This window comes from Narcine bancroftii, chromosome 4 (genome assembly GCF_036971445.1).
Source record: "Narcine bancroftii isolate sNarBan1 chromosome 4, sNarBan1.hap1, whole genome shotgun sequence".
Taxonomy (NCBI): domain Eukaryota; kingdom Metazoa; phylum Chordata; class Chondrichthyes; order Torpediniformes; family Narcinidae; genus Narcine; species Narcine bancroftii.
This window is the reverse complement of record NC_091472.1, coordinates 88013713-88037738: the sequence shown is the minus strand read 5'-3', so window position 1 is coordinate 88037738 and position 24026 is coordinate 88013713. Positions and strand designations below refer to the sequence as shown.

Here is a 24026-nt window from a genome sequence, read left to right as displayed (position 1 = left end):
TTATGCTTATAATGCATTGACTGCAAGTGTAGAAGACGAATAAATCCTATGGCAATGATCAACATATGTTCAGGAAACGTGGATTAGAATAGTAGCCAGAGCAAGATTAACCATCAGCTACAATAACATCACAGACCCATTCAATATATGGAGATGTGTTTATTTTTAAATATTTCTTAGAGGCCATAAATCTACAAATTGTGATACTGATTTGCCCATCATAATAAATGACTTTGGGCTTTAGTTCCCATGGTTCTTGTGGAGTGTTCAGTCTTTGTTGAGAATTCTTCTTCCTGTCCTTGATGGACATGAGTTGCAATGTTCCTGTACTCATCATGAAATGTGTTTGATGGACACCTTTCACAATGCGCATGCCCTGCCTAAAATGGCTTAATAGATAATAGCCATGGTTCCTCTCTATCTTTTGTAAATATTCCTTCCTCATGAAAAAAAAGCATATAAAAAAGGTTCAATTTAAGTAATGAAGCAAATTCCTATCCAGAAACAGTTAGAAGATATATATACAGCAATTTTGCCAATGACACTATTTACATACATATGTATACAAATGGGAAATTCCAGTGTGGAAGTTAATTAATAGACATCTAATTTTACATGCAAACAAAACTTAAACCATTGTTTCAGGGCATTCATTAATTGTAAAATTTGAACGAAAAGACATTTGGCATTTTTTTCACCTTCTGCATGCTTGACTTTCAGAAGTGAGAGCAGTGGCTTAATTCACCTGTTGGAGTTGCACTTCTATCAGGTTTTACCTTCCCTCACTTCTTGAGGGTAAGTTGTCTTTCCCGCCTTTGTCCGGATTTCACACTTGGTGGATGGTTATCTGCGTACATCTGGAAATGGAGGTTCATTCTGACCCATCAACAGAGCCAGCACTGGGAGCCACCCCTCCCGTGCCCTGGGGGAAGAGCAAATGAGCATGAATGCACTTTGAGGAACTCGAGAGATTGCAATGTCGAACTTTTGTTGTAAATCAACCACTTTAATGCAAATCAGTGCAGTGAGGCTTTGTAAAGAAGAAGCTGCCATTTTCTTCAGCCAATAATGAGCTGCTGGAGGAACTCAGAGGGCTGGGCAGCTGAAATGTCCTGTCTTTTCCAACATTCTCTTGACTGCTAGCTCAACGTTCCCAGGAAAGCATGAATGGGCAAGGCATTAAATCAGCTGGATGTGAGTGGTGTCCCACCAGAGGCAGTTATTACTCAACATATTTAGATGTTGGGACTGAAAGTCACCCATCCTACTGTTCTGATGGTGTGACATTTGGTTGAATTCTGAAGGGTCAAGTGCATGCATCAAACAAGAGAGGTCCTAATGGATTAAGCAAGCAAGGATGTGACAAATGGGTTTCAGCAAAGGCCAAATGTGAGGCCTGAGAGGTAGGCGAAGAAGAGCATTTTTTAATTGGAGGCTGAGGAGTCCATGCACATTGGCAGGTCCAGAAAATCATCAAAAAGTCCGATGGAATGCTATCCATATTTCCAGGGAACTAGGGGATAGAAGTGATTTGTATTGTATTTCTTATAAAAAGAATACCAAAGATTAAAAGGGAGAGAAGTGATGTCCAACCAAAGCAGATCACTTTATACCACAGCAGAAGTACCATGAGAAGCTGTTGCAGTGCAGAGAAAGTTTATGAGAAAGATTCCTGAATTCAATGTGAGGTTATACCTCCAGGAATTTACTTGAGGGTCAATGTTTGAAGGAACTATTTTCATGGTTTAGGGACCTGAAAGACCCTGAAATGTGGAGCCTTGTCCTTCAGGTACAAATGTTGAAAACTATTAATTTTCATGGTAGATTTTGTTTTCAATCAAAGATGTGAAGAACTGAAGAGTTATGGAGCTGGGATTGGGCAGGAGGATGGTCAAAGGTCATCTGTGACCTCACTGACAGTGGAACAGACCTAAGGGTCTCAGTGCTCTCTCGTCTTCACTCATGGCTGGAACCTCAAACCCCACAAATGTATATGTCATGCTCCAGATGAACTGCAACCTCAGGAGTCTCTCAAGAGAGAAGATTCGGTTAACAAAGAAATAATTTCCTGACTTCATCCAATGCCAATTCAAAAATGATTTGCATTGACATGAAGAAAAATGGATTTGAAAGTCACTAATTGGATTCATTCAATGATCAGCTGCTTTAGATGAAGGTTAAGTGGGAGACTGCCAGAGGACTTTGGGCCAAAGAAAACAACTCCCTGATGAGTTTCCTGGGAATCCATAAATTCCTGACATTTTCCAAGTACGTCTGCGACGTCACCATCCGACTTACCATTAGTCTGATGCAGACATTTATGGACTGACAGGCCAACTGGCCCCAACCAGTCCCTATGTAGGTAGGGACCCATTGAATTGTGTCTACATGAGACATGAAACCACGAAAAGGAGACGTGGACATACCCCTCCATAAATCTTCGTCCGCGAAGCCAAGCCAAAGAAAGAAAAAGTGGGGGATGTCATGTTTGGGCACTCAAGGTCATCTGCCTCTTCAGAAACATACTCTCCTAATTTCTTCTGAAGACCATGCCTATTCTATGAGGTCAGGTGAGGCTTGGGCCTGTAGGTGGCAGTTCAATTCCATGGACTTGGCAGTTCTGCCTGTCTTGAAGGCATCACTTGGTACATGTTCCAATCAATAAGAGTTGAATCCCCTCATGCTGTTCTCAGACCGCAGGCCAGTGGCTGCAGAGTCCATCTGGATTTTGGTGATCGCAGAGAATCGGCAGTATTCTGTTACGTGTTCCAATGGAAGAGGTTCCTTAAGGATGGGAAACATCTCTTTTGACCATTGTGGTTGGTGGATTTTCATCATGGGGTGGGGGTGGGAGTTTGGAATCTGAAGCCCACGTGTGTGTTGTTAATAAGTGTGGGAGTCCACTGACACAGGCAGTGGCAGACAGGAGGGGTTTCTTTGCCCACAACCCAACTGGTGGTCAGTTTCAGACTGACATTAACAATGTGAACTGGCCATGAGGCAGTCAATAATAAGAGAGAAGGGAAAAGTAGGTTCAATGATGAGAAGCAAAAGGAAAAAAAAACAGATCCTGAAAAACCAAAATAAAAACAGCAAATGCTGGAAATACTCAGCAGTTCAGACAGCGGGTGTGGAGAGAGAAATTAGCTTAACAGTTCTGTTCCAATGGAATGTCATGGACTTTGAATGTGGAGGTGGAGTTTCTCTCCACAGTAAGCAATGAGCTGCTGGAGAAAGTCAGGAGGATAGGCAGCATCCATTGGGTAGAAATGGCCAGTCAGTCGACATTCCAGGTCAGAGTCTTTTATCGAGACTCGATAATCGTTAATTGACCTTCTTTGGCCATGGATGCTGCCCAACCCGATGAGTTCCTCCAACAGCTCATTGTTTGCTGATGGTTCCAGCTTCTGCACACTTTGTGTTTATGTCTCTACACTTGTTGATTAGTCAGCATTTTCTGCTTCTATTTAAGTGGCATTAAGTGGCTGCGTAGTGAGTTGGTTCCAGAGTTACAGTAATAGCTGTGAATGCTGTGGCGGGATCATTTGATTCTCTTCTATTATCTTGCAGTTGCTACCGAGCGGACATCGGAGACATAACCCTTATCCTTCCGTTGGTGAGATGATTGAGCAGTTAGTGCCCGTGCCAGGCCTCCAAGACGTGGGCAGGGGATGGGCTCAGCCCCTGGTGAGGAAAGCATTCTCCTCTCTGATGTGACTAATCATGATGATGAACACTGATGAGGCTTTGTTTGGAATCGGTTGTTCCATCTGCCATGTTGGCCCACCTGACTTTGCACCAATAATGGTGCATTCTTCCCCCACTGTCACCCACCTCCCCAATCTGCTGATACATTGGAGAGCTTTGCCGGACAGAGTCCTACACGTGGTTGTTCTTGGACAGGTAGGCAATCAGCGCCACAGCCACTCCCACGTAGATTCCAGTCCCGATGGTGATGGAGAGCACAGCCAGGAAGAGGGCCCGCCTGGAACTGGAGCTTGCATGGTGATAGTCACCCTTTGCCACCCCCTTGTTGGTCTGTGGACAACCAAGAGAGAAGAGAACAAATGAGTCGATGAAAGACTTCTAATGAGAAAGCTGCCTCTCCTGAGCTGTCCCTTGGAGGTGAACTGTGAGTGATGGGATTCTTCAACTGACCTCATCATGCTGGTAAAAGATGAACTGTTTTATCTGCACTTTTTGCTAAATCATGCACTTTATCCACATATCACCATATCCTGCACTTTTTGCCTCACTGTAAGACAGTGACAGGTGAAAATACAGGGAGCAGAAGGACCTGGAATACATATTAGCAGAGATATTTAGTTTTATGTGGCATCATGTTTAACATAGACATTGTGGGCCTAAGAGCCTGTTCTGCTGTAATAATCTATGGTCTATTCCCTGCGCTTTGTTTATTTATTGTTCTACCGGCTGTACTTAAGTATGGGTTGACTTGCCTGGATAGCATGCAAAACCAAGCTCTTCACAGTATCCCGGTTAATGTGGTAATAAATAATTCAATTTAGTTCAGTCAACAGGGGTTCCTTGCTTTGATTCAGAAAAGTGACATCTCCAAAGACTTGTCCTCTTGTTGACACAGAGCACAGGACATGGAACCACATGTACATCTGCCTGCTGGGGGAACATCAGGAGGTGGGGAACGGCAGAAAATGGGGGAATGTCAGGAGCTTGGGAATTTCAAGAAATTGGGGAATGTCGGGAAATGTGAAAATAGGATCTGGAGAATGACGGGAGTAGAGAAACCCCATGAGATGGGGTATATCAGGAACTGGGGAATGTCATATGCTGGGGAACACTGGGAACTGGTGAATGTTGGGAGCTGGGGAACACTGGGAGTTATGGGAATGTTGAGAATTAGGGAATGTTTGGAATTGGGGGAATCATTGGGAGTTGTGGAATGTTGAGAGTTGGGGTCATTGGAGTTAAGATCGATGGGAGAGGATCGTTGGTGGAGGATTATTGGGAGTTGGGATTGTTGGGAGTTGAGGGATCATTGGGAGTTGGGGAATTGTTGTGAGTTGGAGAATCGTTGGGAGTTGGGGGAACTATGGGTGTTGGGGGAAGGGTGGGAATTGGGGAATGGCAGGAGTTGGGGGAATGGTGGGGAGCTGGGGAACATTGGCAATTAGAAGAATGGCAAGAGCTGCCAAACCAGAAAGGCTTTGATTGCTGGCAACAAAATATAAAAATGGACAGGATGTGCTATCAGCTGGAGGTGACTATGATTCAAAGGAGAAAAACATAGTTCATGATCTTGAACTCTGCCAGTCTCGGCTTGGATTCAGTCTCCCATGACTCTCTGTGGCCGAGGCAACTTCGCACAGATTCTTTCTGGAATCTGCAGCAGCTGATGGGATGGTTGGTCTGATGGGGCAGTAGGCTCTTGGGTTAAAATGAGCTAGCTATATCACTGGCTCAGAGCAAATGATTTCACAATTTAGTTTATCATTTACTTGATTTGAGAAAATTGAGGATCTCATACTTCTGTTTTTCTGTGCAGGGAGATATTTCATTTCTTTGCAATTTTCTTTTGGGTCTACCAAAGGTACAAGGTGCTCCAGTTTCAAAGTCCAGAGCACCATTCCAAGGACTTCTAAAAAGCCCCTCATCCACGTGTCACTGGCAACTTTTCAGGCTACGCAAGGCTTCTCAATGGGAGTTGTAAGGCTCGTGGCCTGAGACATTCATTCTCCAAACAGGTAGGAACCCTCAAGGTCTGTTCACAAATGTACTATTCTTCATGGAGACTGGATGAGCTGTTGACAAGCTCTCCTGAAGATTTGCAGCATTGCCCCTCCCCTCTCCTCCCCTCCCTCCCTCCTTCCCTCCCCCCACTGCTTGATTTCCTCCCTCTCCCTTTGTTGGTCCCTCTCCCTCTCCCACTCCCTTCCTTCCTCTCTCTTTCTCTTTCCCTCTCTCTCTCAGCCCCATCCCCACCCTTGTCCCCGTCCCTCCTCTGCCACTTCCTGTCCCCTTTCACTTCCTCTCCTTATGTCACTCCAGCCCTCCTTCTCCGCCCTTGACCATTCCCTCACTTCCCACAGCCCCACATCATACTCCCACCCCCATGACAAGCAGGAGGTGAATTTCTTCCCTTCACAGAAGCTGAAATAGATCAAACATCTGGCAACACCAAACGTGTCCCGTGACCCCCATACTATCTCACTGACCTTCCTTACGCCAGGAATTTGATGAATTCATATGCAAGGCAGGTGGAGAAAGCCTGCATGAATAATTAAATCCTGCTGTCCCACATGTTAGCAGCCAGGAGGAAACTCTTACGTCCTGCAAACATTTCGAACAAGCGGGTACCTTGAAAACTTAAAGAGTTGCCGATGGACGCATGATCTTTCAAACCTGCTCTGCTATTCCCACTGAGGTCTCAATTTCCTATTTCTATCTTGTAGGAACAAAGTTTTTTTCAACCTTTCTGTCCCTCACAAGAGTTCTACTTTCTGATTTATCGCACAAATGACAAGCATCCCTTAAACTAACTGTTTAATGCAGGTACAAGGGGAGAGAGAAGTAGAGGCTCATTCCATTTCCATATCAAATAAGGGTTTTGAGAAGCTGGAGAGACTTAGCAGGCCAGGCAGCATCCACGGAGAGAAACAGACAGTCATTGTTTGAGTGGGAACCATTTATTGAATTCCTCCAGATTTTCATTGCTTGGTGAAGATTCCAGCATCCAGTCCTTGCAGTTCTCAGAAGTGAACAATTTGTAGCGGGCCGGGTCAACCCCGCACACAATGGGCTGAATCGCCATAGCAAACAGCCAGCACAGCAGGGCACAGGGCACAGGGGCTCCCCCCCCCCCCAAACCATGCAGAAGTTCCAGGCTGCAGGAGTGCGTTCCCAGGGGAATGGCCAGGCCTCACAGCAGCATTATGACATCATTCCCATGAGCCTGTTGCCTCCCCTAAAAAGGAACACGTGTGGTTCCTGGCTTGGTGTGGACAGCATTTATTTCACCAGCTCTGCCTTTAGCAGTGCTACAAATTCCTAATAATTGAAAATTTAAAAAAAGCAGATTGTTAGAAAAAAAAGTGAACGTTTCAGGCTGAAGAGGTTGTGACAAAGAGTCACTGACCTGAACAGTTAACTGCTTCCCTTTCCACAGAGGCTGCGTGACCTGCTGAGTGTTTCCAGCATTTTTGGTTTTCTCTTCAGGACCTCTTAGAGCAGGGGTGTCAAACTCAAATTCACGGAGGACCAAAATTAAAAACTTGGACTAAGTCGAGGGCCGAACTAAATATTTATTGAAAATTTTCAACAACATCTGCATGTTTTCTCTTCTTTCAACATATGTAATGTTAAACTTTAGGATATAACTTTAGGAGGATAATGTTACAGGTCAGGAGTAGGCAGCTCAAGTTCACCCTTTGCTTGACCTGAGGGAAACATATTTGGTCCCTGTGGAGATGTAGTCAGCATTCACAGGCTGTGTCGATTTTGGCCTGCATCAGGACTCAGTATTTCCTGCTCACTCCTCAGGCTCTAGGCCTCTATTCACCCTCGACCCACCATCCCTCTACCTGACCAGTCCTTTACCCAACCTCTACTCACCCCTCACTCCACTCGATCTGCCTCTACCCACCCCATCCTATACACGCCCCTCTACTGCCTCTCCCCTCAACCTGTTCCTCCCTCTACCCGTCTCTCACCATCTAATCACCCCTCCCCTACTCGCCCTGCCCCTCCCCTTTTACCTCTTCCCTATCCACCCCTCCTTCTACTCATCCCTCCCTCTAACTGCCCCTCGCACCACCATAACTTCCCCTGCCCATTACTCCTCATCTACACCCTCTGCCCACCCCTGCTTACCCACCCACTCAGGCCCAGCGCGCTGCCGATCAGCCTTTGCGGACAGCCACCATCTCTCTCTTCACGTGCAGGGCCGAACCAGCCGTCCCTGGGGTTCGCGCGGGTGCAAGCGCTGAAGGCCGTGGCGACCGGGAGAAGTGCGCTCGCGCTGTGGAAGGGCCATCTGGTGCCAGTCGCGCGGGGCTCGCGCTGCCCGGGGGCCGTACGCAGCCTGCCATGTCCATCGCGCCGACAGGAAATCACAGGCGCTCGCCAATCCACCGCACCGCTCGACAGGTGGGAGAAGTGACTGGTTGTGCGGGGAGCCTTCCAACTGGCTTGCCGGCTGATGACATCGACAGACTTCTCGTGTTACAATTTCTCGTGTTACAATGGGGAAGGATGTGCAATGAAGGGGGAGGATGGTGGGGGTGACATTACCAAAAAACAGCATCGGCTCTCGCTGCAGGGCGGGCCACCTCTAATACATTTTTGAAATGATCTTGCGGGCCAAATATAATTATATCGGGCCAGAGTTTGACATGTGTGTCTTAGAGGATTGAAATGGCCAGGAAGATTGCAATTCTTCAGAATCAGAATTTATTGTGATGAACAAGTCGTGAAATTTGGTGTGTTGGAGCAGCATCATGGTGCAAACATTTATATTATAAACCATCTTAAAACGTTACTATAAAAAATAAAATTGCGCAAAAAGTAAGGCAGTGTCTTTGGTTCACTGATTATTCAGGAATCTGATGGCAGCGGGAGAGAGAAGCTGTCCTTGTGCCGTTGAGTGCTCGTCTTTAGGCTCCTGTACTTTTTTCCCGATGGTAGCAGAGTGAAGAGGACATGATCTGAGTGGTGGGGGTCTTTGAAGATAGAGGCTGCTTTTTTAAGACACCACTTCGTGTAGATGTCCTCAATGGAGTGAAGTCTGGTGCCTGTGAAGTCACAGGTCGAGTTAACAACCCTCTGGCGCTTATTCTTGTCCTGACAGTTGCCGCCTCCATACCAGACAGTGATGCAACCAGCCAAAATGCTCTTCACGTACACCTGTAGAAGTTTATGAGAATCTTTGGTGACATACCGAATCTCCTCAAATACTTCACAAAGTATAGGCACTGGCGAGACTTCTTTGTGATTTTATCGTGATTGATTCTTAGGGGTCTTGCTTCATGTTTCATTTGAATGTTTCATCTAGGAGGGGAGACTAGGACTAGTGGCCATTGTTTAAAATTAAGTGGTCGCCCATCTAAGACAATTTTTTCCCTCTTAATGGGCATAGAATTATACAGCACAAACAACTCCTTACGACCCACCTTGAACATGTTAACAATGATGCCTATCTATCTAACTCCATTTGGTCTCATTAGATTGTACCCCTCCAAACTGTCCCCATTCAAGTACCTGTCCAAATGCATTGTGCTACATCTGCCTACACCACATCCTCCTGCAGCTCATTCCAGATATTCACCATCATCTGTACAGAAAAAAACTTACTCTTCAAATCTCCTTTCAATTTGTCCATGAACCCATGATTCTGGACTCCACTGCCCTGGGGAAAGAGATTCTGACGACTTATCCTATCTATGCCCCTCAGAATGTTGCAAACTTCTGTAAACTGCAGGCACATAGTTCTTTAAAGATGGTGACATAAGCAGACAGAGTAATGAAGAGACAGCTTGGGACTCTTGCTTTCATTGGTCAGGGCATTGAATACAAGTGATGGAATGCCATGTTGAAGCTATACAAGATTTTGGTGAGGCTATACTTAGAATATTGTGTGTAGTTTTGGTTGCCTTGTTATAGGAACGATACTCAAGTTGGAAAGGGTTTCAAAGGGGATTACAAGGTTGTTGTCTCAATGGCTATTAAATAATGAGGATCACTGATAATGTGAATAATAACAGTCTGTTACGTAGAGTGGGAGAATCTAAGACAAGAGAGAATAATTATAAGGTGAAGTGAGTGGGATTTTTAAGGGATGTTAGTGGACAGTTGAGGGTGGTGGTATATGGGACAAGCAGCTAGCCAAAGTGATGGAGGCAAGTACATTAGCTTCCTATAAAAAACATGGATAATTACATGTATAGGAGGGGCTTTGAGTGACATGGGCCTAATGTGGAACAAAAGCAGGAGGGCACATTGTTTGGCACAAAGAAGCTTGCCCTGCAGTACTGTTTGCATGCTGAAGGACTCAAAAGTCACTTCTTAGCTTCCTTTGTTCCAGTGAAAATAAACCCACTCTCCTTATAACTACAGCCCTCCATTCCCAATGAATCTATCTCTTCTGCACACTCTCTTGTTGCTACCACATCCTTCCTGTGGTGTGGTGACCAGATCTGTACAGAATATTTTCAGTGTTTCGGACCAGTGCTTTGTACAGCCGCAACATGATGCCCTGACTCTTATTCTCAATTCCTTGGCCTCTGGAGTCAAGCACACCAAAAGGCTTTTTACCAGCTTACTCGCCTGCTCAAAGGGTGGTGGAAGCAGAGACAGAATATTTTTAAGGAAGAATGAGATAGATATTTGATAAGTAAGGGAGTAAAAGATTATCACAGGTAGCCAGGAATGCAGAGCTGAGGTTACAACCAGATCTCATTAAAGTAGTGTCTGGATTTTGCTTATACCTTGATGAAGATCTCAGGCCCAATACATTGGTTAATCATCTTTGCTACATAAAGAACACTGCTTGATCTGCTGAGTTTCTCCAGCACTTTTGTGTTTTGAACTACAATCACAGCATCTGCAGGCTTTCTTGTTTACCCCTTAGGGACAAATGGCTTACTCCTGCTTCTAATTTGAAAGGTTTGTATCCCTGTAAGACCATAAAGCCCATTTTGAAGCCAGTTCAGTCACTGAAAATGATCCATCAATCAATCTTTCACTGATTTATATTTTGCAGAGAAATTTGATACATCTTTGAGACATGCAAGCCAATGCAGACATTGGAATCTGAAGCCAAATGCAATCTGCTAGAGGAACTCAGTGGATTGAGCAGTGCCAGTGGGAGAAAAAGAAAGGTCAACATTATGGGCTGAACCCTTCATCAAGACTGAGAGTCCAGAGGCTGTAGTGGAGGCCTCAGAGGACAGACTAAAGAAAACAATGAAAGACTTGTTGATGGAAATGGGAGAAATCAGGAAAGCCATGGGGGAATTATGTGCAGTGGAAAGGGTGGAAGGTAGTATAGAAAGATTAGAAAACAATAGAGATTGCTGGGCAAAGGACTGAGAAAAGATATGGAAAACACTAGACATACTAGAAAACTTCAATAGAAGAAATAATATAAAAATTGTAGGAGTAAAGGAGGGGGTTGAAGGGAAACAGCTGGTGGCATTTTTCAGGGAATAGATCCCTGAGATAATGGGAAAAGAAAGAGTGGGGTGGGGGGAGCTCCAAATATAAAGGGCCCATTGGTCTCTCTTCCCAAAGCCAGGTCTGGGACAGAGGCCTCGCTCTGTCTTGTTTTAACACCTGAAGTAGCAGGATATGGAATGAATTTTACACGTGGCAGCTGTGGGTGCGAGAGAGAGAGAGAGGTGGCCCAGTAGAGTTCAAATGGAGTAAAGTCCTCTGAGGGAGAGAGATTATTCCTTCTCTTTGAAATAACAATTCTTACACCAGAATTGATTTGTTTCTGGCCTCGGCCCAGTTAGAGGGTAGGATTGTGGAAACAGAGTACACAGCAAGGTTATTAGCAGATCATTTACCTTTGACTTTAACTCTTGTCATGCCAGACAAACAAGCTACAGCATACAGGTGGTGCCTTAACCCCTTGCTATTAAGAAAACCAGAATTTTGTAGTTACATTAGAGCTCAAATAGAAATATACTGTACTTCTACTGTTGACAAATTTCCGATATGGGATTACATTTAAAGCCTACTTAAGAGGTTAAATAATTGAATATACTAAAGGCATTAAGAAAAAATATAAGGGAGGTTAATGAATTGCAACAAGAGATAACTCAATTGGAAAAGGACTACCAAAAAATCAGGCTCTGAGGAAAAATATAGAATGTTAACAAATAAAAAGTTCAAGTACAACACAATGCAAACATACAAGATGGAAAAGCAATATTAAGATCTAAGCGAAGCTACTACGAGCTGGGGGAAAGAGCCCATAAGGTACTGTCTTGGCAGTTGAGGGCAGAGGAAACCACAAGGAAAATTAATGTGATTCAAAAAGAGACAGGATTTCATACAAACTGAAGGAAATAAACAAAACATTTAGGCAGTTTTACATGCAATTGTATAAATCTGAGGTAACAGGTGACTGAAAAAATGGAGGAATTTTTGTCTAATTTGGAATTAACAAATTTAGAGCCCAAGGAGCAGGGAGGATTGGGCAATCCCTTCTCCAAGGAAGAAATAATAAAAGCATTGAGCTTGCTAGAAACTAATACATCTCCTGAAATTTACAGAGTTCAAGGACCTTTTGATGCCACTGTTGTTGGACGTGGTGGAACAGGCGGCTGAGACCCACATTCTCCTGGAAATCTTCTTGATGGCAATAATTATGATGATCCCCAAAAAGGATAAGGATCCATCAAAACCGTCTTCTTATAAAGCAATATCACTTTTGAATAAGGACTATAAAATAATAGCCAAAGCTCTGGCAAACAGATTTGCTTGATTTTACCAAAGTTAACAAACCCAGATCAGGTAGGGTTCATGCAGAAAAGACAAGTGGCAGACAGTATAAGTAGACAAATTAATATAATACTTTTTGGCGCAGTCAAGGGTGGATCCAAGCACAACCGTGGCCTTAGATGCACAAAAAGCCTTTGATAGGCTGGAGTGGGACTTCTTCATTAAAGTGCTAGAAAAATTTGGGCTGGGACAATCGTTCATAATACCATATTATACCATAAATCCAGGGCCAAAGTTGGTACTAATAGGCAAATATCTCCAGCCTTCCCACTGACCAGATCTAATAGACAGGGTTGTCTGCTGTCCTCGGCTCTATTCATATTAGCTATTGAACCTCTGGCAAAAGCCATTTGCCAGGATCGAGGTATTAAAGGATTTCGAATGGGTGAGGAAGAAAATAAAATTAACTTATTTGCAGATGATGTTTTGATATATTTGACAGAACCAACAGGGTCATTGGCCAGGCTACAGACTATATTGGAAGATTACGGTAAAATCTCAAGAAACAAAATCAATGATAAGAATGAAATAATGCCACTTACAAAAGGGGGGTGAGTTCAAGTGTCCACAAAAGAAGATTAAGTATCTAGGGATAAGGGTGGGCAATAACCTACAAAATTTAAATGAATTGTATAATCTCCCTCTGCCTGGAAAGATCAAGGAGGATTTGCATAGATGGATAAATCTGCCTATAACATTGGTGGGCAGGGTTAGCTGCATTAAAATGAATGTGATGCTAAGGCTACAATAACTTTTTCAATCTTTGCTTGTGCCATTGCCCCAGAGTTTCTTTAAGACTCTCAATGGACATGTTAGGTAGTTTCTTTGGAGGGGTAAGGTGGCTAGAGTCTCCATGGAGAAATTGACTTGGGATTATAGTCTGGGAAGAATGAGACTCCAAAAAATATTATTGGGCAGCCCAATTGAGGTTTATCGCCTCGCCCTTTGAGGGGACAGCATACTGTCTTGGACACAAATTGGTCTACACATGGTTAGGGAGAACTAGCAGGAGAGAATATATATAAATGGGATACTAAATTAATAATGGGAAAAATGGACAACCCCATATTAAAACATATAATTCCAATATGGCTAAAGATAAATCAGATTATTGGGTTTAAAGTGGGGTTGCCCTCAAAAACACCCCTAACCCAGAATAAATTGATATCTATGACCATGGGTAACAAGATCCTGGACGCCTGGTGCCAGAAGGGGATTAGAGTATCGTGGCCTGTTATGAGAGGGGGGAGCTCATGTCATTTGAGCAATTAAAAAATAAATTTGATCTGTCAAATAGGACCTTCTTTTGCTACCTTCAATTAAGATCTTTTTTGAGGGGCAGTTTAGGCCCATTTATGGGCCTGCCATTGTGTAGTGACACCGAGGCTCTAATTCGATAGGGGATCACACACAGATTCATTTCTGCTAAGTATGTTCTGTTCCAAAATGAGGGCCCGAAACAGGATCTCCATGAATCAAGGCAAAGATGGGAGTCAGATTTAGAAACAACAATCCAGGAGCAGCACTGGTTAACTTGTGTTTGGACAGCATGGCAGTCTATATATGGACTGGTGCAATTTAGTTTCCTGCATCAGTTATAGCTCACGCCACAAAATTTGCATAAGGTAAAGTCAGAAATTTCAGAATTCTGCTTTAGATGCATCTGAAGACAGGAACCTTTGTATGTTCAACCTGGCAATGCACTAAGATGAGACCTTTTCGGGTAAAACTAGAAGGCAGATCTGAAGAAAATTACAGGGGGGGAATATCCACAGGACCCAGCATTGTTCCTGTTGAGGGATATTATGGACGTGAATCTGAGACTGTCCAAATACCAAATTCAATTTTTAAAAGTTTCCTTGGCAGTGACCAGGAAATATATAGTGATTACCTGGAAATATGACTCCCATCTGAGCACCGCATGATGGAACATGGAGATGCAGAGCTATATTCCCTTGGAGACAATCACCTATAATCTGTGGAGGAAGTACCACATGTTCATTGAGGAGTGGCAACCACACTTGTAGTACCTGGGAACGTGGGTGTGATTAACCCTCCCAATGGCTTTGCTTAAAAGGAACAGTGGACAGTCGGCTCACACTAGCCCTCAAATGTCAAGATTGAGGAAATAACTTTGAGGCCCGGTTAGCACCACCCCTTCAAATATTATTTCTGTCTCTTTTTGTTTTGTTGTTTTAATGTATCTGTATTGTTATTTTCAGTAATTAATGTAGGTTTGTTTTTGTTAATTTGGGGTGGGAGGGAGGATGGTAGGTGGGGGGAGGGAAGAAGGAGGAAAAAGAAGAAGGTACAAAGTGCTCTGTAAAAGGGGAAGATTGATCTCCTATATTGTTCATAAAGCATGAGTTGAAAATAAAAAATAAAATGTTCAAAAATAAAGATTAGGTGACAATAGTGGTATCATGAGAGGCCAGATGGAATTGCGGTGGGGGGGGGGGGGGGGGCAGGGGAAAGCACCGAAAGGGAAATTCGGGTGCAAGAGGAAGGATCCAAAGAGAGATGGGGATGGAAAAGGGGGAGGGGTGAATGGTGGTGGGTGGGAAAGGGGACAGAAATGGAGGAAGAGGAAGGAAAAGAGAAAGAGGGAGACTGGAAGTAATTCAGAAGGTTGACAGTGGTTTCAACAATCTTGCCCTTTCATCTTGCCGGATGCCCTTAGGATGTTCATCTCTAATGGACTACAAGGTACCTCAGTTTTACAATTTTTCAACTCTTCAGAGCCCTGCCATTGATAGGTAAAATATGGAAGGATTCTTAGCAACCATGTTGGTTACTAAGCAATAGATATGTAAAAATAATTCAACAGATAATGAAGGAGTGTAAATTTAGATGATTGTAGTCTTTTCCAAGGCCTTTGCTTTGTCATGCTGATTAAGAAATTTGTCGCAGACATATTTTATGCACGGAATTCTTTTGAATTACATTGCCAATTAAGTCTACAAGATAAATGATACAAATCTACAAAATAAAATTACCTCATGAATATCCACCATCTTCAACTAATGGCAACTGGGGATCGTTGGGAGCGCTCTTGTCTCCAACTGAGGAGATGGGTTCAGGAATCAACCCAGGGAGCTGAGTACAAGAGATTTTTAAATCAAAATCCCCCAGCTTTTGCATGAGGGTACAGAGAGTTGCTGTTCAGAGAATCATCATCCCTTGATCTGCCTAAGCTTCTATCTCCACTTCCTTTTTAATGGGCAGTGACCAGATCCAGTTACCACATGCAAATCCAAAAAAAAACTGTTAGAAATCTGAAAGAAGGACAGAGAATGCTGGATCACTCTTAGAAGGCAGGCAGCATTGGTGGAAAGAGAAACTGGGTTAATGATTTAGGTTGAATGTCCTTCTGATGAAAGTTTTATGATTAGCAATGTTGCCTGTGCTTTTCTCTCTCCACCAATGGTGCCTGACCCATTGAAAGTTTCCAACTTTTTCTGCTTCAAATATTGGTGACATTATGTCTGTGGGAGCTGCATGAGTGTTTTAATGTTGACTAAGCATGCCTTCGAATCTTATACTCTACATGTTATACTCTATACTCTATACTCTACATGTTATAATCTTATACTCTACAAGTCTTGCATTTCAAACTGCACCTCAGCCTGTTTATATGATGTTTGAAGGTATTGCTTCTTATTTGGATGTTATTACTGGACAAAATCTTGTGCTTTATTATTGCTCTGTTAGATCATAGATAGCAGGGTAGAGAATGGGGAGCCAGTGATACAATTGATCATCAATTTCATAAGACCTTCGATAAGGTACCACAAGAGGGGCATTCAATAGGATGGGACTGAGAATGGATAATAGTTCAGAAACCAGAGAGTAGGGGGGCGTGGCAAGATGGCGTAGAGACTAGACGTATAATTCCTGACCTCTCTGGTCAGACTTTTAAGTACCCGTTTTTTAACCCTTTATTTTTAATTTTAACATTTTAATTTTAATTTGATATTTTGGTGAGCCATTATGGCTGCTAATGTAAAAAAAACTAAGTCTCAGTTGCAAAAGAAAATACAGTTTCGAAGTGCAGAAGAATTGGGGCCTAAACAACTTGAAACAGCCTCGGATCCATTTTCAGCGATCCCCAAGCTTCAACAATTGCTGGTGGGGACAAAAGTTAAGGTAACAGCTACTCACCATTTTCAAGATGGCACTGGTTCGACCCATTCTGCGGAGGAAGTAATGCGCTCCCGAGAAGTCAGGCATGGAGGCTTGTTACAAAGAACACCTCCGTTGGAAGAGATGGGAGCGCAGAGGAAGAGGACTGTGATGGTAGACACGCAATCTATAGCGACTGTGGGCTTGGGTAGCGCCATTAATTACGGAGAACTCTGTAATTTTATGAAAAAATGGTCTGCGGGGGTCGGCAGCAATGACCCCACTGAGGAAGTCGAGGGATCATCGTTGGGTGTCCAAACTCGCAGTAAAACAACTAGAATGCCACCTTTTGAAGAACAATTAGAAGAGGACTTACCTTACTCTACCACTGAACAGGAAATGGAAGAAGAACTGGAAGAAAGTGAGTTACAACTTATGGAATCGGATCCTGCATTTCAAACTGCACCTCAGCCTGTTTATATGATGTTTGAAGGTATTGCTTCTTATTTGGATGTTATTACTGGTCAATTGAACCAGCTGGTTCAAATGAATACTGATATAAGTTCAGACCTAACTGTGGTTAAGGCAGAAGCTAAAGAAAATTGGGAAAACTTTAAAAAATTTGAAGCTTCCTTTTCTGAATGGAAACAACAGGTACAATCCAATACAGAAACAATAATAAAGGTGGAAAAATCAGTTAAAGATTTAGGAGCCCGGGAAAAAGAGTTAACAAAAAAAAATAGACTATTTGGAAAATCAAAGCAGAAGAAATAATGTGAAAATTGTGGGTTTGCCAGAAGGTATAGAGGGTCAAGATTCTGTCAAATTTTTAAAAAATTGGATTCCCCAGGTGTTGGGGGAAGAGTCTTTTCCTGATGAATTGGTATTGGAAAGAGCACATAGAGCTTTAAGAAGAACACCCCTACCTGGTCAACCTCCAAGAGTTGTGATAGTTCATTGTTTGAACTGTTTGGACAGAGAGACAATTCTTCGACTTGCAGTTCAAAATGCAAGACAAAGGCAAGCTCCAGTGATGGTTCAGAATAGTAGAGTTTTCTTTGAGAGTAAGCATGAAGCAATGGTTTTTGCTAATTTGTTACCAGATGTCAGAGGACAAAGAAGAAGTCCACCATTATCTCCTAAAAGAAAATCTGATGGACTTGAAAATGGGAAAAATGGCAGAAGTGGAAAGCGCTTACCTACTCTTGAAATGAGTTCACCATCTGGACTGGAATCTCAAGGCTGATTTTTTTTGTAATATGTTAATATTTTTGATTGGCTGGCTGGGGAGGAGGGGATTGCACTAACTTCTTTGTTAGTCATCAGTCACTAGTGGGTGTGATAGTATAGATCTATCACCAATGTACATAGTGTATATAGTTACTGTATCTAGACTGTGCTTACAGCAATTGGCTGAGAGCTAAGCCACGCCTATTGTCTGGGCCTTAAAGGGTTGTGTTCCTAGCCAGGTCGGATCATTCCGGACTGGTCGGCCACCTGTGAAGAGCTCCTGTCTTTTGCTAATAAAAGCCTTGGTTTGGATCAACAAGTCTTTGGTTCTTTCGACGAGCTCTACAATTTTATTAGCAAAAAGAATGTTTTTTGAAAGGGATGGAGCGTTTAACTCGGCCAGAAAAACTTGATATCGACCCACAGTCAGCTACAGCCTTCAAAGCCTTTAACTTCTGGCTGCTGAACTTTGAAAACTTCCTGAGATTCATTGAGGTGGAGGAGGATAACCAGCGTCTAACAGCATTGCTGTCTATGGTGTCCTTGAGAGTCTACGAGAACATCCAGGATGAGACCACTTACACCGCAGCCATAAAGGTACTGAAAGAACTGTATAATCATCCGGTGAACAGAGTTCATGCCCGGCTCGTGCTTGCTTCGAGGAAGCAACAGCCCGGCAAGTTCAGCAGGGCATATTTATAAGTATTAAAGGCATTGGGCAAGGACTGAAACTGTGTGGACAAAACTGCTGCCGAGATCACAAACGATCTCGTCCGGGATGCCTATGTGGCCGGGCTCTGATCGAACGAAGTGAGGCTGCGCTTGCTCGAGCAAGGGATAGAAAAACTAGAGGACGTGGCCCGAATTGCAATCACAATGGAGGATGCAGCCTTAAAGTCCACCGAGTTCTCTAAGGACTGGACCCCACGTTCTGATGTGAGTAGAGTGCCCTTCTACCCTACCACTGATGGCCTGTCGGCTGCTGCTACCCTGCCCCCTGCGAACCCAAAATGTTATTTCTGCGGGAGGGACAAACACAGCAGGTCCCAGTGCCCAGCAAGAAAAGCCAGGTGCCAGAAGTGCCTTAAAAAGGGCCACTTTGCTGCAGTCTGTAGGTCTAAAATGGCCACCAGCAAACACAGTGCCTCGTGTGAAGCCCAACCGCCACTATCCCATTCAAACTCTTCTTCCCCAGAGCTCTTGTCCAATGAGAGCGAGAGCTCCCCTGCACGGCAACGCCTGACGTCACGGAGACGCCGAACCCGGAAGGGGCAGCCCACCCTCGCAACCATGCTGTTGGCCCGCCTCTCGCCCCCGTGCGGAACACTCGACGCTACCGCCGCTGCTGCCGCCGCCACAGACATCCCCGGGACCGACGCTACCGCCGCTGCTGCCGCCGCCACAGACACCCCCGGGGCCGACGCTACTGCCGCTGCTGCCACCGCCACAGACACCCACGGGGCCGATGCTACCGCTGCTGCTACCGCTGCCACAGCCACCCCTGCGGCCAACCAGGTACTCACCCTAGCGTCCATCGCTGACGACCGCCAGGGCCTGACCGCCGCGACCAACGACCTACCCACCGCCAATCGCGAGCAACTATAAACCCCACTACTTACCATTCACCCGCCGACGCCGCCACAACAGCACTTCCGGGAGGTCCTCCAACCTGATCCTCGAGCGTTGACTACGTCATCCGGTTGCGTGACGTCATCCCGTTGCGTGACGTCATCGTGCAAAACTCCCCTGTCAACTGCTTCAATAACACTAAACCAGCAATGCTCTCATCCCCTCACCAGAGCAATGGAACTGATTAAAGTGCATGGACACTACACCAATTGCTTATTTGACTCTGGGTCAACTGACAGTTTTATCCAGCCAGATCTGGCCCTCCGTTGGGGACTTGACATTATCCCCACTACCCAGAGGATCTCATTAGCGACGAGGTCGCACTCGACTGGGATAAAGGGGTATTGCATCGCCACGCTGGAAGTACAGGGCGTAACGGTCACTCACTTCAAATTATTCATCCTTCCCCAATTGTGCGCCCCAGTGTTGCTGGGATTAGACTTCCAGTGTCACTTTGGGGGACCCCACGCCCCCCTCTCGGTCTGCCATCGCCCCACCCCCGAAGCACCTGAGCAACCCGCCCCCGTGCCCCGGGGCCAATCCTGCAGCCTTTCCACACTCCGGATTGCCCCGCCAGCACTCTTCGCAAACCTCACCCCTGGCTGGAAGCCTGTGGCCACCAAAAGTCGGCAATATAGTTACGAAAACAGGCAATTCATTAGGAGTGAGGGGCGTAGATTGCTGGATGAGGGCATCATCGAACCCAGTTCAAGCCCCTGGAGAGCCCAGGTGGTGGTTGTCAAGAACGGGGAAAAACTAGTGGTCAGACTATAGTCAGACCATTAACCGCTTCACGCTCCTGGATGCGTACCCCCTGCCACGCATCACGGATGTGGTGAACCAGATCGCCCAATACCGCATTTTCTCCACCATTGACCTACGTTCGGCCTACCACCAGCTCCCGGTCCGCTGCGAGGACCGACCATTCACGGCTTTTGAAGCGAATGGGCGGCGATATCAATTTCTCAGGGTACCATTCGGGGTCACGAATGGTGTCGCGGCCTTCCAACGGGAAATGGACAGGATGGTGGACTAGAACGGGCTAACTGCTACCTTCCCATATCTGGACAATATCACCATCTGCGGCCACGACACGCAGGGCCACGACGCCAACCTAGACAAATTTCTTCAAACTGCCCGTTGGCTGAACCTGACTTACAACTTGGACAAGTGTGTCTTCCGGACCACACGACTTGCTATTCTAGGTTGCGTGGTGGAGAACGGGATAGTCATTCCAGATCCTGACCGCATGCGTCCCCTAATGGACTTAACCACCCCCCCATACCCAGAAAGCTCTCAAACGCTGCCTGGGCCTTTTCTTGTATTACGCCCAATGGGTTCCACACTACGCCGACAAGGCACGTCCTCTTATCAAGACCACCTCCTTTCCCCTCTCGACCGAAACCACAGCGGCTTTTGATCGAATCAAATCTGACATCGCTGCTGCGACGCTGCACGCGATCGATGAGTCTGTCCTGTTTCAAGTCGAGAGCGATGCATCCGACTTCGCCCTGGCAGCCACCTTGAACCAGGCCGGTCGGCCTGTAGCCTTCTTCTCCAGAACCCTCCAGGGTCCAGAGAGTAGACACTCCTCGATCAAGGAGGCCCAGGCCATAGTTGAAGCGGTGCGTCGTTGGAGACATTACCTCGCTGGGAGGCACTTTACACTGTTGACTGATCAACGCGCGGTCTCCTTCATGTTTAGCAACACCCAGCGTGGTAAGATAAAAAATGACAAAATTGCCAGATGGAGAATCGAACTCTCCACCTTTAACTATGACATCCTGTACCGGCCTGGTAAGCTCAACGACCCGCCTGACGCGCTCTCCAGGGGGATGTGCGCCAGCATACAGATGGACAGACTACAGAAACTCCATGAGGCGCTCTGTCATCCAGGGGTCACTAGGTTTGCCCACTTTGTCAAGGCGCGCAACCTACCCTACACAGTCGAGGAGATCCGCTCCATGACCCGAGCCTGTTCGGTGTGTGCTGAATGCAAGCCCCACTTCTTCCGTCCGGATAACTCCCATGTTATCAAAGCCACCCGCCCCTTCGAGCGTCTTAGCGTAGACTTTAAGGGGCCCCTACCGTCGACCAACCGTAATACCTACATCCCTACGGCCATCGACGAGTACTCCCGCTTCCCGTTCGCTGTGCCCTGCCCAGACACCACTGCCACCTCAGTGATACAGGCCCTTCACAGTATTTTCACCATTTTCGGATACCCCAATTCCATCCACAGTGACAGGGTGTCCTCATTCATGAGCGCGGAGCTTCAACGGTACCTTCTGGAGTGTGGTATTGCTTCAAGCAGGACCACGAGCTATAACCCACGCGGTAACGGCCAGGTCGAGAGGGAGAATGCCACCATATGGAGAGCAGTTACACTGGTTCTCCAGTCTAAAGGTCTCCCCACCTCTCACTGGCAGGAGGTTCTCACTAGTGCCTTATACTCCATCCACTCCCTCTTATGTACTGCAACAAATGCCACCCCCCATGAAAGGATGTTCCTCTTCCCGAGGAAATCCGAATCAGGAACCACTCTACCGGCATGGCTCACCGTCCCTGGCCCTGTCCTTTTGCGACGCCATATCCGGCACTCAAAGAATGACCCCTTGGTCGACCGAGTGACTCTACTCCACGCGAACCCACATTACGCCTACGTTGAGTTCCCAGACGGGCGGGAGGACACTGTTTCGGTGCGGGACCTAGCTCACCACGCGGTAGACCCAGCAAACCCCCCCAACCCAACCTTCCCCAACTCGTTATTCCCCAGGCCCCGTGCCACAACAGAAGGACCAACAGCACCCCAACGACCTGGGCCACCCTGCCGACAACACGACTGGGGAACTGAGCGATGGAGCAATCGCACCCGACGAGCCCACTGGCGACACCATCCCAGCGACCCCAATCCCGGCACCACGGCGGTCACGCCAGATGGTCAGACCCCCTGACCGCTACAGTCCTTGACTTACCCCTTCCTTTCATTCTCTCCCTCGTTTTTTTTTTCTCCAGGGTCAGTTCTCCAAGAAGGCCTAGCCAGGTCGGATCATTCTGGACTGGTCGGCCACCTGTGAAGAGCTCCTGTCTTTTGCTAATAAAAGCCTTGGTTTGGATCAACAAGTCTTTGGTTCTTTTGACGAGCTCTACAGCGGGTAATCCACACCCAATTTTTTTAGGGAGTTACTACCTTTTGATAGTTTTTTTTGTTGTTTTTCTTTTCTCTTATTAACAAACATTATTTTTATTTGGAGGGCCTATATATTTTAATTTGAGGGTCCTATATAAAATTTTTTTTCTCTTTGTTATTATTATTTTGTGATTATTTTTGGTATTTAGCAATTGTATTAGATATGTCAAATTTGAAATTTGCTACCTTTAATGTTCAGGGATTAAACAACCCAATCAAGCATAAGTGAGTTTTGGATTATATTAAAGAGATGAAAATTGATATTGCTTTTTTACAGGAGACACATTTGAATGAAAAAGAAAGTATGAAATTGAAGAGGGACTGGGTTGGACATGTTTTCTTTCTTCATTTAACTCCAAAGCTATGAGAGTAGCAATTTTGATACATAAAAATTTATCTTTTGAATTACAATCAATGGAAATGAATGCAGGACGTATTCTTAAATTGAATTGTAAGATTTTTAATGAATTTTGGACTTTACTTAAGATTTATGCACCGAATGTGGATGATGAAGTATTTATTTCGGATGCATTTTTGCTTCTGGGACAAGCTAATGAAAATGTTCTTGTTGGAGGAGATTTTAACTGTGTTTTGGAACCTTTATTAGATAAATCTCCAAAAAATGTTAAAATATCTAAAATGGCAATTCAAATTCGAGCTTTGATGAAAGATTTTAATTTAGTGGACATTTGGTGATGTCTTAACCCAACAGAGAAGGATTTCTCTTTTTATTCATTTAGACATGAATCTTTTTCTAGAATTGATTTTTTTTTAGTATCGGCACATTTACAGGGGAAAATATTGCAAGCAGAATATAAAAGTAGGGTAATTTCAGATCGTTCTTTGTTGTATTTTACTTATGAGAGTTCTGAAAAAATTTGTGCAGCTTCTCGTTGGAGATTCAATACAATGTTAAAAAAAGTGGAATTTATTGAATTTTTTAAAAAGCAAATTAATCTCTTTCTGGAAGAAAATGTTAACTCTGTTCAGAGTAAATTTATATTGTGGGACGTTATGAAAGCTTACTTGAGAGGTCAAATACCTTTAAGGTTAAAAATAATTATTTGACCAAGAGTCTAGAATTAGAGAAATGGATTGATGAATTAGAAAAGGAATTTCAGAGAGATGTGACAGAAAATCAGAAGATAGAATTGTCTAGATTGAAATTGAAATACAATACGTTGCAATCTTATCAATTTGAATGCTTGATTAATAGATCTAAACAACGATATTATGAATGGGATGTGAAAGCGCATAAGGTACTTGCATGGCAGTTAAAGAAAGAACAGGTGTCAAGGGTTATTAATGCAGTCAGACGAAATTCGACTGTTACTTACAAACCTCGTGAGATTAATTATGAGTTTCATTCATT

At 44.8% G+C, this 24026-nt stretch overlaps 1 protein-coding gene across 1 annotated transcript in view; it reads right to left on the bottom strand.

The window, feature by feature from the left end:
• Positions 1-3879: 3879 nt before the first annotated feature.
• LOC138759892 (synapse differentiation-inducing gene protein 1-like) overlaps positions 3880-24026 on the bottom strand; it is a 67984-nt gene continuing 47837 nt past the window's right edge. The window contains exon 3 of the mRNA XM_069930405.1: positions 3880-4038. Coding sequence (XP_069786506.1) covers positions 3880-4038 — 159 coding nt within the window. The remainder of the gene's footprint in view (positions 4039-24026) is intronic.